The 15,846-nt window shown below is 37.2% G+C and overlaps 1 protein-coding gene across 3 annotated transcripts in view; it reads right to left on the bottom strand.

The window, feature by feature from the left end:
• The window catches only part of ATP10A (ATPase phospholipid transporting 10A (putative)), a 109,737-nt gene that overhangs the window by 42,212 nt on the left and 51,679 nt on the right, over window positions 1-15,846 (bottom strand). For 2 of the 3 annotated variants that reach the window (XR_005699595.2, XM_040056492.2), the window contains exons 3-5: window positions 7,048-7,133; window positions 590-696; window positions 354-485 (exon numbers count right to left, since the gene is read on the bottom strand). Coding sequence is in view for 2 of the 3 variants with exons in the window: in XM_040056492.2 (XP_039912426.1) it covers window positions 354-485; window positions 590-696; window positions 7,048-7,133 (325 nt within the window). In the remaining variant the exon portion in view is untranslated. Of the gene's footprint in view, window positions 1-353; window positions 486-589; window positions 697-7,047; window positions 7,134-7,530; window positions 7,641-15,846 lie in introns of those variants that run through there. The other variant, XM_040056493.2, reaches the window with a different exon arrangement.

Raw genomic sequence — 15,846 nt, 5'->3', positions numbered from 1 at the left:
CTGCTCATAAATTACTCTACTGACTGATTAACGACATGTTACACTCTACCTATAATTTTGGGGAACTACATATAAACTGGGGAATTTTTGGGGCCTGACATTTTTGGATGCTATCAAAGGTAGTATAATCTAAACCTTCAGATCGCTGGTACCAATAGCATATATTTGATTGAGATTAGGAAGGTATTTAGATCAGCTTGTGTATCAAGATATTTTGATTTTTGACAAAAATAAGTATGGAGACAGCTTAATGGAGTTTATGTTTTGGCAGACACATATGTTTTTGATAAAGCTAAGTGCATGGATACCAAGAGAGTGTAATACTTCAGTTTCTGTTAGTAAAGTGCACTTACCAATGGCAGAAAACACACACATGATTAGAAGTATGAGGACACACCAAAGAACATCGGCATTCATCTGTCTTTCAAGCTTACTGCGCTTGTAACGGGGTCCATTATTATTTAACAAAGCTTTGGTCTCATGCCCTGCAGAAAGAATCGCACCAAATGTGTCTTACGGAACTCTGCTATTACTTCAAGAAAACTATAAAAAGGTGGCATGCCCTGTAAGACAGAAAAACAGCTCTTACCGGCGTAGATTACTATTCCTGCAACTTCTTCTGTGTTTCTAATGGTACATCCACGTAACAAGAGGTTCTCTTTGAACAGTCCATCCTTTTTTCCACTTTTATGAATACTGCAGAAAATTCAAAAACAGAACAAAACACAGCAGGTGAAAACATTAGGCTTGTTAAATCATACTTGTAATATAACAAGCCCAGGAAACATCTTCAAAGTTTAAGAAGTTTTTTCAACTTGATGGCAAAATATTTCATTAGATCTTCCTCCTGGGAAGGTTTTCTGCTGGACTTTGAAAACTGAGATTACTTACCCAAGGATCCCCGACATGCAGCAGCCCAGCTGGAGCAGCACCAATTGCTGTTGGATATACAAATGTCCTGGACAAATGCTCACTAGAGACATGTGGGCCAAATCGACAGCATGTGTGCAGCCTAGCTAATGCTTGGAAAATGCACTGGACTTCCTGTGCATGTGTAAACTGACTGAACAATCACAGTTAATCCAGTCCACCTAAAAGTAGCTGTGTAGTGGATCTAATTAACCCACATTCACATACTTAGTGCTTACTAAAGAAATCCTAGAAAGAGATATGGTGAAATCGGGAAATTACTGTGCTTCAGAAGCAGTGATACTAAGGAAGATGTGCCAGGGGATAGGACACATCAGTTCAGTGAAAAGAAAAGGAAAAATATTCCATATATTCATCAGTGAGAACCAGAGAAATTCTTTTCAAAACTGTCACCATCTAAGAATGACCTGCACCCTGAGGATTCTTGTTGACTAATACCAAAACACAGGAGAAAAATGGAATGAAGTTAAGTTTCTACTACAAACTATTATCTGCTGTGCATGGACTGACTGAAATTTCATCAGACAGAGAAATACAGAAAATAGCCTTATGAGAATTAACAGGGAAATGCTAAACAATAACAGTAATTTAAAATGGCATTGGATTTTTTATTATGTAAAAAAGACAAAATAAATAATAATTTAAAACCACTTTCAAATTAATAAAATTTCGTTTTATCAACTGAAGTACCCCAATGCCTCAGAGAAGACTAAAGCAAGCCTGGATTATTTAAATGTTGTCCTCACTTTCACAGTGAGGTCTTCACAGACCACCAAAACCATCACACTTTCAACAGGCTGCACTAAAATTAACACTGTGCTGCTGCAACACCGAATTTTATGTCTACTTTGATTTGAGTACTTAAAATCCTCTGTCCCCTGAAACCTGAAAACTGGCTTAAAATGTCCTTTTTATGTAGAGTTCTTTTTATTTGCTACCTATTTTCTAAGCCTTCACATCTGGGTTATATATTCATGCTTTTCCCTGTTAGATTCTTCTTCTCTTTTTCTAAATGAGGACCAAAATTGTAATTTAAGTACATACTTCTAGGATCTCAGGCCTAGGAACTATACCAAAAATCCTGAGATTTGTGAGAAGAAAAGGTTCACATTTGAGAGTTCTTTGTACTTATCCCAGTCTAGCAGGACTACTTACAGATTATTCTGCAATGCTGCTTATGCTACGAAACCTTAAGAGTCAATGCTTTTAGTGAGCAGAATGTAACTGTGTATATACACACACATATATACATTTTTTAGTTCAGCACAATATATTATACCCACCCTCTGCTCAAAATATATATATATATATTAAAAGTATTGGTGTTTCAACAAGTATGCTTATCTTTTCCCTGCAGGGATGGAGAAAAAGCATTGGGTTTGACTGCTGAGGTAGCAGCAGCAGTGATAACATCTGACTAGAGACCGGAAAGGGAGAAAGAAAGAAGTAGATAACACCAAATTTGCAATTCTGACAGGAAAGTCAAAGGTGGTTTTTTAGTCAGGAGAGAACTTCCCCTGCTCAGCCCATCCTCCCTGCCAGTCTCAGATTGAAGAATGGAACTTTTACTTCTGTTCTTTCCAGCAAACCTTAACCCACTGTCTCACCTTTTGCCAAAGCAGCATCAGATAGGGGCCTGCCCAATATCCCTCTGGCAGAATGTTAGTAGGTGTCAATTTTTCTGTGCTTAAACGATGGGAAATAATTTCTTAATGATTCCATACTGTTGAAATTGCTATCAGGATGCTTTCATTCCTCTGATTTTTAAGGCTAAATTCTACATTAGGCTTTTTTATAAATCATGAGAATGTTTGAATTTCCAGTAAAATCTCCAAATGATAGTTATGATTCTTGTTAATAAATGGGACTTTTTAGAGACAAACCTACTTAAGTGATACTTGCTCTGGCTTATAGTTTTATAACTTTCATCAATTTTTTACACTGCACCGTAACTGTGGACTGTGCCAGGTATATTGCACATGGCAAACTTCATATACAATTGCTTGCATATTTGTTCTATACAATAATATATTTGTTCTTAATATCTTAGCTTACGAAACAACTCCAAAATGATTGTGCAACATCTGAAGTTAACCTGTAGGTGTTAAAACCCCAATCTACTGCCCTCACCCACAGGCTGAGCCTTCTTACCACATCTCATCCTTATATGAATTTGGTACTGCTTTTTACTTTTCCATATCCAAATGAAGTCAGAGAACTCAACTGTTGTTCACCAGACCTTTAGAAAACATGGATGAAATCAAAATCTGGAAGAAAGAAGCCAGCAGAGGCTGGAGGAAAATCATCATTTGCCTCTTGTGTACAGTCACTCCCAGTGACTCAGTAACACAACATACATGTAAAACAGTTGGGCACTGATGATAAAACGAAGAAAAAATTACAAACATAAAGGTCTGGATTAAAAAATAATGAAAACTAGAGTTAGATAAAACTGCTCACTTTGATAACAAACCTGCCAATTGTAAACTTTGAGTCTGGGTTGAGAGACAGCCTAGTTCCCATTTCTAGCTTGTTACAAAGGCTGAACAGTCTGTTTTTCCCCTTTTTGGATTCTGGATAGTGTAAGTTACAGGCTAAGAAGGAAAATTTTCTTTAAATTCTTTAAAATTCTTTAAAACAGTGTCTGGCTGAAGCCACTCAGATGCCTGGAATGCAAAGGCTAAACCATGAGGAAATGAACTGGCAAGTGCAGGTGCACTTCGTTCTTTTTCTTTGCAATTTCTCACATTGATGAGAGTGCAAAAATGTGGTATCTTCACATCTAAAATACAAATGCACCACCAATTAGGAGAAGTGGGCAGATCACTTGCAGTTAACTACTACTATGCTACAGCTCTCTGAAAGAGTTTATATAGAAGTAAGCCTCTGGTTTAATACAACAATGCAAAAACTACCCTGATGGTAGTTCACTTCAGCTTTCTATTATGTTTTAACTTGTTATGTGTTTACCAGCATTAAATAACAAGGTAAGCAAGGATAACTGTATTCCAAAGAGAGTATTTTCTTTCACTTTTTGGTTTATCAAGTGTCTTACAAAGGAAATGGTAGAGCTGGCATTACTTTCCAAGGCTTGACACTCCCAAAGAAAATATTCAACAATCTTAAACATGGCCTCAGTGAACATTATCAGTCTGAAACTTCCTGACTCTCAATTGATGAAAATTAGTCTAGGTTGCTTTGTTTTTTCATTCCAGGAGTGGAGCTGTTACTATAGCACATTACAGAGACATCACTATAGATTTATAATTGTTTTTTCTTAAAAAAAATGCAACATGATTTTATATTAATTTGGGTTTTTTACCTTATGACAACCTTTGAAATGGAAATACACACACGTATTCATCTCCTTCTTCTTACAATTCCAAGCTATAATTATTTTGGTATGAGCAGATAAAATTTTATGTTCTTGTCCAAGAATAAAATTATTATTATCAAAAAGCTGAAAAGTCAGAATCCCAATTACTTACTTCTCTTTTTCCCTTGCCCATATATACACAAAAAGGTACAAACAAGATTTTAAAGCAAATATTGCTATTTTTGGAACGTGGAAATGTATTTTTGAATGCTTGCCATGCATACTGTACATAATCTGGCCAGACACATACGGGCAGGGGGCATGTTAGGTTTTGTTCTGTTCTTCTTACACAGAATATGTTTATAGGGGAGATAAAAGTGAGGGAATGTACTTGGGTTATTTGGGGATGCAGAAACTGCAAAAGAGAATTAAAGGACGCACCTGAATAGAACTTGTAGTCTGCCTGTGCATCTGCACACCCCAAGTGTGTTAAATGCGACTGTAGCAACTCAGCTGAAGAATTCAGGTGCAGTCATATGCATGCTACACCTTTTCAGATATAGGACAGGACTAGGTCCTTCTGAATGCATTCTGCAGTATCTTTTTTTTTTTTTTTAATATCATGTCTCCTTTTATCCTGGCCTGCCTGTGCTACACTGGCTACCTATAGGGATTTTCTTTGTGGGGAACAGAATTTTTTACATCTTTACAGCATACACACACAAATATTTCTATTTCTTGAAAGATCTGTCAGCACAGACATTAAAACCAAAGACCACATTTCATACAGGAAAAAAAATCTGAATCAAAACTGGAAACCTACTAAGTGGTCAAAATGTCTAGGAAACTTTAGTAGTAATGTTCCAGCATGGCTTTTACATATGGATCTGTCAAAAGTATGTTATTTCATGGGATTCCTATTTAAATATTTCAGTATAATTTCTTTTCAGTCAAGCTATTATTGTCTGGTAGCTATCTGATCCATTATTTCAAGCAGCAACTACTGGTAAAGTTTTGAACAAGAACTAAGATCTGAGTTTGATATGACAATGACATGTTTCAATGCAGATGTGTTAATTGATATTTATCTTGTTAATGTATGATTTGAAATAGACTCCTGATTCCATTATACTAATGAAGGATCTCTAAAAAGCGAGGGGAAAAGGCCCCCTTCAGTGATACATTAGGGAAATGAGAATTTATTTGTTGGAAGGGTTGGTTCCCACTCTCTAATTTTAATGGCCCATGGTCCTTTAGCTGTAAATCTCTTGGAATATAGCTGATAAGAGCTGGAAAACACCTGATGTTTTCTTCCAGATTCAAAATTTGTGTCAAAACATATTCACATAATTTGTGAAACTAGGACATATAAAGAAGATTAAATATAATCAATACTAAACAATAGTCATCAAAAAGATATTACCTTGTTTTCTGCTAAGTAATTAAAATGATTCTGTAACTTACATACCACTGGCCTTTTCCACGTGGAGTAAATAAGTAAATATATAATGGAAGAAAAATTTATGCATATTTTCTACACTATTCTACTCAATATTTTGAGGACTAAGATTCACACATAAAGTGTGCTAAGAAAGCTGCCAAACTTTCCATTTCCATATCTGGAAATGGCATGTCTGCAGTAGAGCAGGCTCTCTATTACACACCCTCATGCAGTAATGTCTAATACTAAACTATTTTTTTTCACATGAACTGTAGGGTTTTGTGCTGCTAAATAAAGAAATACATTTTCCCACACTACAACTTGATGTAGTTTCAAAGAAACTGTCCTGATTTACACCAGTTGACAGTAGGTCCTCCACAATCTGTGACATCTGAGAGTAGTAACTGTGGTGGTAAATGGCATCACTATAAAAAACTCCCCGAGCTCCAGCAATTTACCTCGTGACATTTACACAATTTAATACTGCTTATCACTGCTAACCAACAGGGGTGGTAAATCATTGTATTTGAAACAGAATTAGTGTCAATTTAACTCTCGTCATTAAAATTCGGGTAAAAATTATGTGTCCTGGGCTCTCATTCTCCACATCGTTAACAAACTGTAGAAAAATAAGTCATGCAAGAGTGCATCTCCTAAGCCACCACAACCAACATATCTTTATACTACAGACCAGGCTGCATAAGAGGCAAAGTGCTTTGTACGTCCTAAAACATTTGTTTCTGAGCAGGACTGACTGGCCAGAGATGAGCACCTTGTTAATGTAGTTCTGTTTGTTTAGAATTAAGTCAAATGGGCATAGGTGATGTGGTAACGCGCAAGCATACCCATCGTGTGAGCCAGTAACTTCATTTTATCTGAATGAGAAGAAAGAAACAGTGGCATAGCTGGAGAAATAGCAGTTTTGCCTTCTGACTTTCCTCAATGACACATATATTAAAAGAAACATCCAACAGACCTGTCTTCATGAAAGTGTACAACAGATTGTGTTTGTTTGTTGCCTCTCTTGGACTTGTTTTCTATTTCTTCCCATTTCCAGATGGGTTTTTTTATCCATGGAGGAAAAGGAGAAGAGTGCCCATAACTGCAGCGCTTCATACATTCATTTTTGTAGCATAAGCTGATTGAAGGCAGCAAATAAATCCACCCTAAGGAATGGAAACATGAAGCTCCCATCTCACCTTGAAGTGAGGATCCTCTGAAAGAGCTTCAGATATGCAGCCCTATTTAGATCTGATGATGATTCAACTTACAGAAGACAGCCCAAAGCTAACAAGCATTTATTTTATTCCATATTAGAGAAAATGAGTGTATACCGAAGGATACTATATGAAATACTCACATGTAACCTCGAAACCTACTTAGGTCATTGTTTGGCTTCTCACATTCAATCACACTGGTGAACTTCAAGGGGTCAAATTCTGAGTCCTGTAATAATAAGAGTGTTCATTAGAACAAAGACTTGAAAATTATATCCAAAATCAATTTCTTTTCTTGTTTTTGTAATATAATAAACTCCAGTTTTTTCCAAAGGTGATAAAAGCAAAGATGCAGACCACTGACACTGAAAATCAAAGGGACCTGGGAAAAAAATTCCAAAGATGCCTCCCAAAATCTCCCTCACTAGGACAACTTCTGTTCTGCAACTGGAAGATGCCAAATGAATTTGTTCTGCAGTGAAAAAATGAAATTTACCAGGTAAATTTCAAAATCTTAAATGTTATCATTATCCTTTATGTTCAGTGAAGCCAGTGAAAATTTAGGACAACGTAAGTCAATACACTGACAATTATCAAAAAGCTAATATGAACTTTTGAAATATTACCATGACTTAATTGTTTTATGGCAACAGAGATAAACTAATCTACTACAGTAAATGACACACATATAGCAGAATAACTTTTTCTTAATTATCACTTAAAAACCTTCTTGGTTGTCTAGCTCATTACTCTGAAACTGGTATTGTTACTGACTATTTAAGTTCACCTGTAGTTAGCACCTTGTTGTGTTTGAGGAAAAACATAGTATCGCAGCAGAATTACTTTATTTTGTTAAATAAAAATCAAGGTTCTACTTGCTTTGCTAGATCAAACTACACATTGAAAGCAGACATATTGATCCTGGTGCTGCAGAGAAGGTTGTTTTATCTCCATCGATGAGGACTACTTTTACAAAGCTGCTTTGCATACTATTTGAATGAAAGAACAAATCGTGAATTATCATAATATTAAGATTTAAATAATGACAGCACTTCATATGTTATGTTTTATAATGGTTTTGCTGAGCTGCTGGAGACCCCAATCACTACTTTTAAGAGTAAACTTGTGAGAATGGTTGATTGAGAATCAGTAAGCACAGCACAGACATAATCTTATTGCCAGTTTCTCTGAAACACACAGGTGTTTCTGGGATTTTTTGTTGCTGACTCAGGTGAAAGAAACCAGATTTGAATAAGAGGTAAAAGAAACTAGAAGATATGTTAGCATCAAAACCAACACACTCCATTTTTTTACTGGTTACACCTGGAAGAAAGACAGACTTAACTATATAGGTGACAATTCAAACTACCCACGCCTGAGACTTTTGAAAACCTTTTCTGTATTTTCAAGAAACACAAAATGATAAAGAGAACTGTGAAAATAGGCTGTCACTTAGAGACAGCTACAGCCCACTGGAGGAAAGAAAAACTTTGACATGCAGAATTCAGCTTCTAAACAAGGTGGGGGGTGGGAAAAAGGGGGTAAAAACAAAGGACAGCTCTGAGTAGAGACTGCTTTGCTTAGAATCAGACTCCCCAAACTACATCAAGGTTGGCAGACAAGAACCTGAGCCTTAGCAAGAAATAACACCTGCTCTGCTGTCCCGGAAGATGATATTTTCCTTCCTTGTCAAAGTATGTTCCTTGGCAAAAGTAAAAAAATAAAAGATATAGGAAAAACAATCTACAAACATTCACCACTGTAGCTTAAACTACATTTATAAATTGGATGGAATGGGAAAAATTTATTTGCTCCTTTTTATAACATAATATATATAATACATTTAATTTAGCATTAATATTCATCCAGTGATCTTAAAAAAGAAAAGAAATAAATCCTAGCATCTTTGATGAATGTCTGTGAGGGAAACCTACAGACACCTAATAATAAAACCCAATGTAATCAAATGCAGGTTTTGTATGGCTGCTGAACTCAGCAGAGAGAGTGTGGTTGGATATGTTATCTTCTAGAGCAGTTGGACAGCTGAATTCCCTTTCTGCAAAAAAAAACCTGCCACCAAGGTTTGTATTTCACAAATAAAGATTAAACAAAGGTACTTAAATCTAGAGAATTCTAAAGTCTTCACAAAAAGAGAAAGGCCTTGTCAAGGTCAGAGAGGACTAAATGTACCCAACCTTCCCATCAGTACCATGCAATATCGTCGTTCTTCCTCCTTTGTTTGTTGATTTCTTTTCATTTATGACTCAGTTTTGGAACTAGAAGTCCTTTATCATTTAATCTGTCTATATATTTGTGTTCTGTTACAATTAACTTGAAATATATGATTACGGTCCTTACTCAGATAATATCTGGGAGTGAAAATCCAATTAGAATAGTAGTTTATGTGAGGAAAAAAAGGTGATGAATTCTGATTTATGGCAAAAGCTCTTTGGTTTATTAATAAATCAAACTGCTCCCTCTCTTCCCTGTGAAATGGAAGGGCAGATATACACTGTATATTACAGCTGATAACACTGTTTTGATGTGAAAATACCTTTTGGTAAATGAAAGAACAAATATGTTAAACACAGCCTGTGACTGCTTTCAGTGGTTACAAAAAAAGCACAAATTCAATGTAAGATTTCATGATGATCAAAGTTTTGCTCTTTTTAATACTGATACTCACACTTTGGCAAGCAATTGAAACACAAACTGTGATGATGTTCTCATGTATTAGCAGCTAAGAGAAGTTGCAGTTAGACAGAAGTTAAAGCCAAAAGTGTTGCTTTTACAGTGCACATATTTGCTCTTTTTTCTTGGTAAAAGTCTATAAAAAAATTTCTCCAACACTACCTTTAATTTTTCTTTTACACTGAATTTCTGCATCACTGTTAAGACACAAGAAACAAGATCAAAATATGGTCGAACATCGAACTGGCCCAGACCTTTGTGCAGTAGTTATCTGATGGGCCTGATTTTGAGTATCTTCCCACTTACAGAACTGCTGGGATTTAAAGCTGGGTGTCCCAGTACCAAGAGGGGTGAAATGCTCCATGCCTAGACAGAGTGCAATCTGAGATGAGGCCTTCCAGTGCCTCATCTCCCTGATATCTTGAATTCTGTGGTGTTCTCATCATCCCTCTGTGCACATCAACAAGGCTTGGTCATACACAAAAAGCGGCTGGGAGCATTTTTTTTTATTTTCTGAAGTATCATTTTTTATCTGGTACTTCAGCAGGTGTCCCAAACTTGTGCCTTGTGCACCACTGATCTGAACAACTGACTCTGGCTGATAAAAACTGGAGAGAGATTCACTGATTGCACATAAGTTCACCAGAGTATTTTACAAAACTGTTGGGTAGCAAAGGCCAGGGCTAAATTCTGTTCATGTCAGTCACATTATTTCTGTTGAACAACCAGTTCTACTTTTGCTATAATATACATTTTTCTTGCCATGACTATTTCTAAGGATAAGCCCCTGTAAAATAAAGTAAAGCAAAACGTACTGCTTTCACTCAAGGCAGATGTCTTACTACTAGGTAGTGCTTAACCTGGAGTCTAAACCCATGCTCTAACAATTTACTATGCTTCAGAAGAGTATTAAATTATACTTGAGATACATTGGAGGAGTAAAATCGACTTCTTGCTCAACTCTTCTGCCATATTGTATCAAAATAAAAAAAATTTAAAAAAGGAAAAAGAAAAGAAAAGAAAAGAAAAGAAAAGAAAAGAAAAGAAAAGAAAAGAAAAGAAAAGAAAAGAAAAGAAAAGAAAAGAAAAGAAAAGAAAAGAAAAGAAAGAAAAAGAAAGGAAAAGAAAGAAAAGAAAAGAAAAGAAAAGAAAAGAAAAGAAAAGAAAAGAAAAGAAAAGAAAAGAAAAGAAAAGAAAAGAAAAGAAAAGAAAAGAAAAGAAAAGAAAAGAAAAGAAAAGAAAAGAAAAGAAAAGAAAAGAAAAGAAAAGAAAAGCTTTGATTCAATAAGAAACTGACTTTCACTGAATCCCTGACTTCACTTTTTGATTTTGCCAAGATAGCTTTAGTCCACTGCTTTTCTTGGAAAAAAACAGCTGAGTTATTAGGAAGTCAGAAACCTTCATAGGTATTTCTGAAACTTTGAAACTTGTCAAGAGGACACAGAGTGATACTTACACTGGGTATTTTATAAACTCAGGGATTCCATGGAATGTGTTTCATTTCTTCAGGACTCCTCTTGCTCAGAAAATGTTTAACATCCTATACATAAATCCTATTTCTTCCACTTTCTTAAAACCTTGGGAAATTCATTCTTAGTCTAAAAGCAGCAATGGAACAGCTTGTTTTCCTGACATAAGCAGACCTAGTCAAACTGAAAAAACCTGCTAAATATTGACTCCTTTAAAGCTGAATTTTAAATTAAAGTTAAATTGCAGATGCAAAGGGTTTTGTGACTAGCCTTATCACAATGCACTAGCTATTAAATCTGACAAAAGGTTCCATTTGAAACAGTATTTTAGGTCTGCAATAACTGGGCTGTGTCTTATACCCTAAAAAAGATGAAGAGTTGAGGGGAAGAAAATTACAATTTAGAGAGTGGGAAACCAACAGGTAGACAGATGAAGATAGTATAAAGATTTGTCACAAAAAAAGCAGACTGAATTTAGCTGTCTCCAACATGACTTTGTAGCTTCAGCTGTAAGATGATTCTGAATCTCCACAGTGAAACGCCAACCTTTTCAGTTCTGCTGGCAACCTCACGAAACTGTCATAGCTCAAGAAGCAAAGCATGCCAGATGAGTCAGTCTGACAATTACACAATGTTCAAACAACATATTTCCCTTCATTAAATGCCTGTTGTATGGGTAATTTAATAGCCTGCTAGTGGTATTAATAATGCATAGTTATTAAAATGTTTTCCTTTGTTCATCTGCCCTACTTTATACTGCTGCAGAAACCTGACTTTGATGTTCAGTCCTTCCTTCCAATAGGACAGCAATGGGCACCCAGGATGCCCTTGGGTGACAGTGACAGTTACCCGCTTATCACACCGTGTTTACTGGCTATGCTGGGGATCTTATCCAGACTCCTCCCTGCAGTGCAGGGCTGAAGAGGGCTCTGCGATTTGTTTTGGTGTTAATGTCTGGAGGAAGCAAAAAAAGGAGAAATGGAGTCACGGGGACAACTCAAAGAAAATATGTAATAGATAAAAATCTGCTTCAGCCAGAAAAATAGCTTTTACAGTTTAAAAGCTTTTAAGTGCACTAAAACCTCATCCCCTTAATACACTGGTCCATCCTGTTACTGCTTTATAAAGCAGTACCCTGCCTTTACCATATAAAATTAATCTGACCTTTTCTTAATGTGCAACTGGAATTACATACTGATGTTATGTATCCAAAGCATATGAACTGTTTATATACTGAAAGAGTGAAATGTTTTCATGTCTAAACTGCATTAGTCTCTATGGCACAATTTATATGTACCACTAATTCACAAGAAAAAGGAAGATACAGTTGGATCTATGCTGTTTAGGAACTAAGAAGATCCAGCTGTACATCAGAATTTAACTATTCTATTTTTTACACTTAAAACTACTATAATTGGATTTTTTTCAATATTGTTTGTTTAAAAGTAACACATGTTCAGTATTCAGAAACACTGGAACAACTGAGCAAGTCAAATACATTTTAGGGGGCTGATCTTCCTCTGGATGACCGAAGTTTTCCTTTTTTTAGAAAATAATATGAGAGAACAGTGCAATATCCAGGCTGCAGGAAAGAAAATGTATTGCTTGCAAGGTCTAGGAAGATCTCAATAATTCTACGGCTGAATAAACTGCTGTTAGTCAATCACAGAACAAAAGTACTAAAAAATGTGTCAACAACACTGAAAATACACACAAGCAAGTTTTAATGTCTCACAGGATGATGGACTTAGCAATGCAATGACAATTATGGTGGTGTGAATAAAGTCATTTATAGACCATAGTAGTGCTGCAGAGTGGTAAGGGAACAGTGCATGTGAAGGCTGAAATACAGACCTAGATCTGGACAATTAAGAAAGACAATTAAGAACTGGCTGTTCCAAAAGCCAGTCACTGAAATAAATGAATGGGTGCATAGTCTGTAAGAGCCAACCTCAGTATTAGCTCAGCGCTTCAACTAAACCACAAACCAAGCCTCTCAAGGACTCCCAAAACTCTGTGTACAACCCACACTGCTCCTGCAGAGGCTTTTCACTTCACACTCACAGACAATTGTAACTCTCCCAACTCTCCAGTGCTTTCTCATTTCTGGAAAGATTTCTAGCAGTCTTTCTGCTCCACTTCTTAAATGCTGGAAGAAAACTTCAGTTGATTAGTGGCAAAAACATTGCACAGTCATTTTAAAGTAGTAGCACAACAGCTCAGGTCAGCTTCTGCATATACCTTGTCATGCTCCTGCTGTAGAGTCCAGACTGCTGAACAGTCTGATTTCTTGTGGGATGAAGTTCTGCCATAAGAAATGGCTATGGAAGGATTAAGATCCTTCACCCAGAAGAGAGGAATGCCAAGCACTGCTCTTACATCATTCCACAAATAGAATCCAAAACACTGGAGTCCTGACAGGAAAGAGAGTGGTTGGTAATGCAGGGGTTTTCTTGTGAACAGTAAAACTGAACAGTACCAGCAGTAGTGTCAGGATGCAGTTAAGCGCACCAAAGCTTGATGACCCTACCTCAGCCTGAAGACAGGGAATCTGGACAAAAGCAGCTTTACCTTACAAAGTATCATGTTTAAGAAATGTCTCTAGGATGTGAGAGAAACCTGTAACATACAGCGATTGCCTATGGAACTGAGAGACTCCAGTCCTTGGAAGCTGCAGGGGAGCAGAGAGGGAAACAAGCAGTCCTAAAAGACACCTTTTATTCCAAATAGTACAGGGCAGCATTGGTATCAGCACCATCATAGTTTTGTGAGCCTTTCCACGGGCATCTCCAGTGTGAAAAGATGTTACAATCAAGTAAAAACGCCCAAAGCTGGACACTGGCAGGCTATCTTCTCTTGGATTCATACTTTTATCAACTTTCACCATCACATGTCTGCCCTACTGCAAACATGGCATTCAGAGCAAACCTTCTCCACTTAATCCCAGCTGTTTGTGTTCTTGCCTCTTAGCTCTGTGGAGAGGGTGGACGTGCAGCTGTGAAGATTAACAGTCAGTCTGAGGCCAGCAGGCTGTGGTTGGCATACACAGAGCAGGGGGGAAGTTGGGATGGCTGCAGAACACTTTGGTTAGCAGCTTCCCCTCTGGTCTACTTTCATCTGCTATCTCTTCTACTGAACAAGCTCCTTTGCAATAAACATTTTAAAGCCACCACTAGCAAAATGAAGAACACCTTCTCAAGGAATTCAAGGGTGTTTTATTTTTCAGACACCAGCTGATTGCATGAATCTTTTGAAAGGAAACTCACAATGACATTGTCAGTTCCAAAACTGGCAAATGAGCTGAGGGGAATGAAAATGTATAGTTATGGCAGACACTGAGGTTTGCTTCCCTTTTTAGCTCACTAGACAGTCTCCTACTTCAGGCAAGCACAATGGCTACAAAGTTCCTGCATAGTCTTGTCTTCAGTAGTCTGTATGCTTTGTTCAGCTAACTGTGTAAATCAAAGATACATGAATATGTATATGTATTATGAATATGACCTGTTGAATTAGATCACAGGAGCACAGCAGAGTCTATTACTCTTGTGCAGGCTTTCCCCACCACCTGTCAAACCTTCTGTGTAGAAGTCAACTACTTGGACTTCTGATTTGATACAGTCTTCTTTGATTTGGCCTGTTAGATGGGTAAAGAATTGGCTGGATGGCCATGTCCAATAACTTACAGTGAATGGTTTGGTGTCCAGATGGAAACCGGTAATGAACGGTGACCCTCAAGGGCTTGTATTGGGGACCAGTACTATTCATCAGTGACAGACAGTGGGATTGAATGCACTCTCAGAAATTTACAGATGACACCAAGCTGTGTGGTGTGTTTGACATGCCGCAGGGAAAGGATGCCATCCAGGGAGACCTTAACAGGATTGACAGGTGAGTCTATACAAATCTCAGTTCAACAAGGCCATGTGCATGTAGGTTGGGGCAATTACCAATATCAATACAGACTTGGGGGTGAATGGATTTACAGCAGCCCTGGGGAGTAGTGCTGGATATACCAACAGATGAAAAATTGGACATGAGCTGAAACTGTGTGCTGGCAACCCAGAAAGCAAGCTGTGTCCTGGGTTGCATCAAAAAAGTGTGGCCAGCAAGTTGAGGGAGGTGATTCTTCCTCTCTACTCCACTCTCATGAGATCCCACCTGGAGTGCTGTGTCCAGCTCTGGTAAAAGTAAGACAAGTAACAGGTAGGAGTGGTTTCAGAGGAGAGCCACATAAAGGATCCAAGGGCTGGAACACTTCTCCTATGAAGAAAGGTTGAGAAAGTTGTGGTTGAGCCTGGAAAAGGCTCCACGGAGACCTCACTGAGGCCTTTCAATATATAAAAGCAGCTTATAAGAAAGACCAAGAGAGACTTTTTAGCAAGGCTTGCTGTGACAGGACAAGGGGCAACATTTTTAAACTGAGAGTAGATTTAGATTAGACAAAAATATAATTTTTTTACTAGAAAGATGGTAAAATGCTGGAACAGGTTGCCTAGAGAAGCTGTGGATATCCCATCACTGAAGTGTTCAGATTCAAGTTAAACAGGGATTTGAGAACACTGATCTAGTGAAAGATGTCCCTGCCTTTGGCAGGAGTGTTGGATTAAATGGTCTTTAAAGGTTCCCTTAGAACCCAAATTACTCCATGATTATATGATTCTTATGCATATATTCATTATTATAAGCATTCAAAAAAAATGAGATGTTGAAGGGCAACCAATGAGAACAAATGTCACACCAAACACCAACAGGGAGAATATCAGTTGAAGAAATCGTTTGTTT

This window comes from Hirundo rustica, chromosome 2 (genome assembly GCF_015227805.2).
Source record: "Hirundo rustica isolate bHirRus1 chromosome 2, bHirRus1.pri.v3, whole genome shotgun sequence".
NCBI classification, from domain to species: domain Eukaryota; kingdom Metazoa; phylum Chordata; class Aves; order Passeriformes; family Hirundinidae; genus Hirundo; species Hirundo rustica.
The sequence above is the reverse complement of the archived record's forward strand: the minus strand, read 5'-3'. Positions and strand labels throughout refer to the sequence as shown.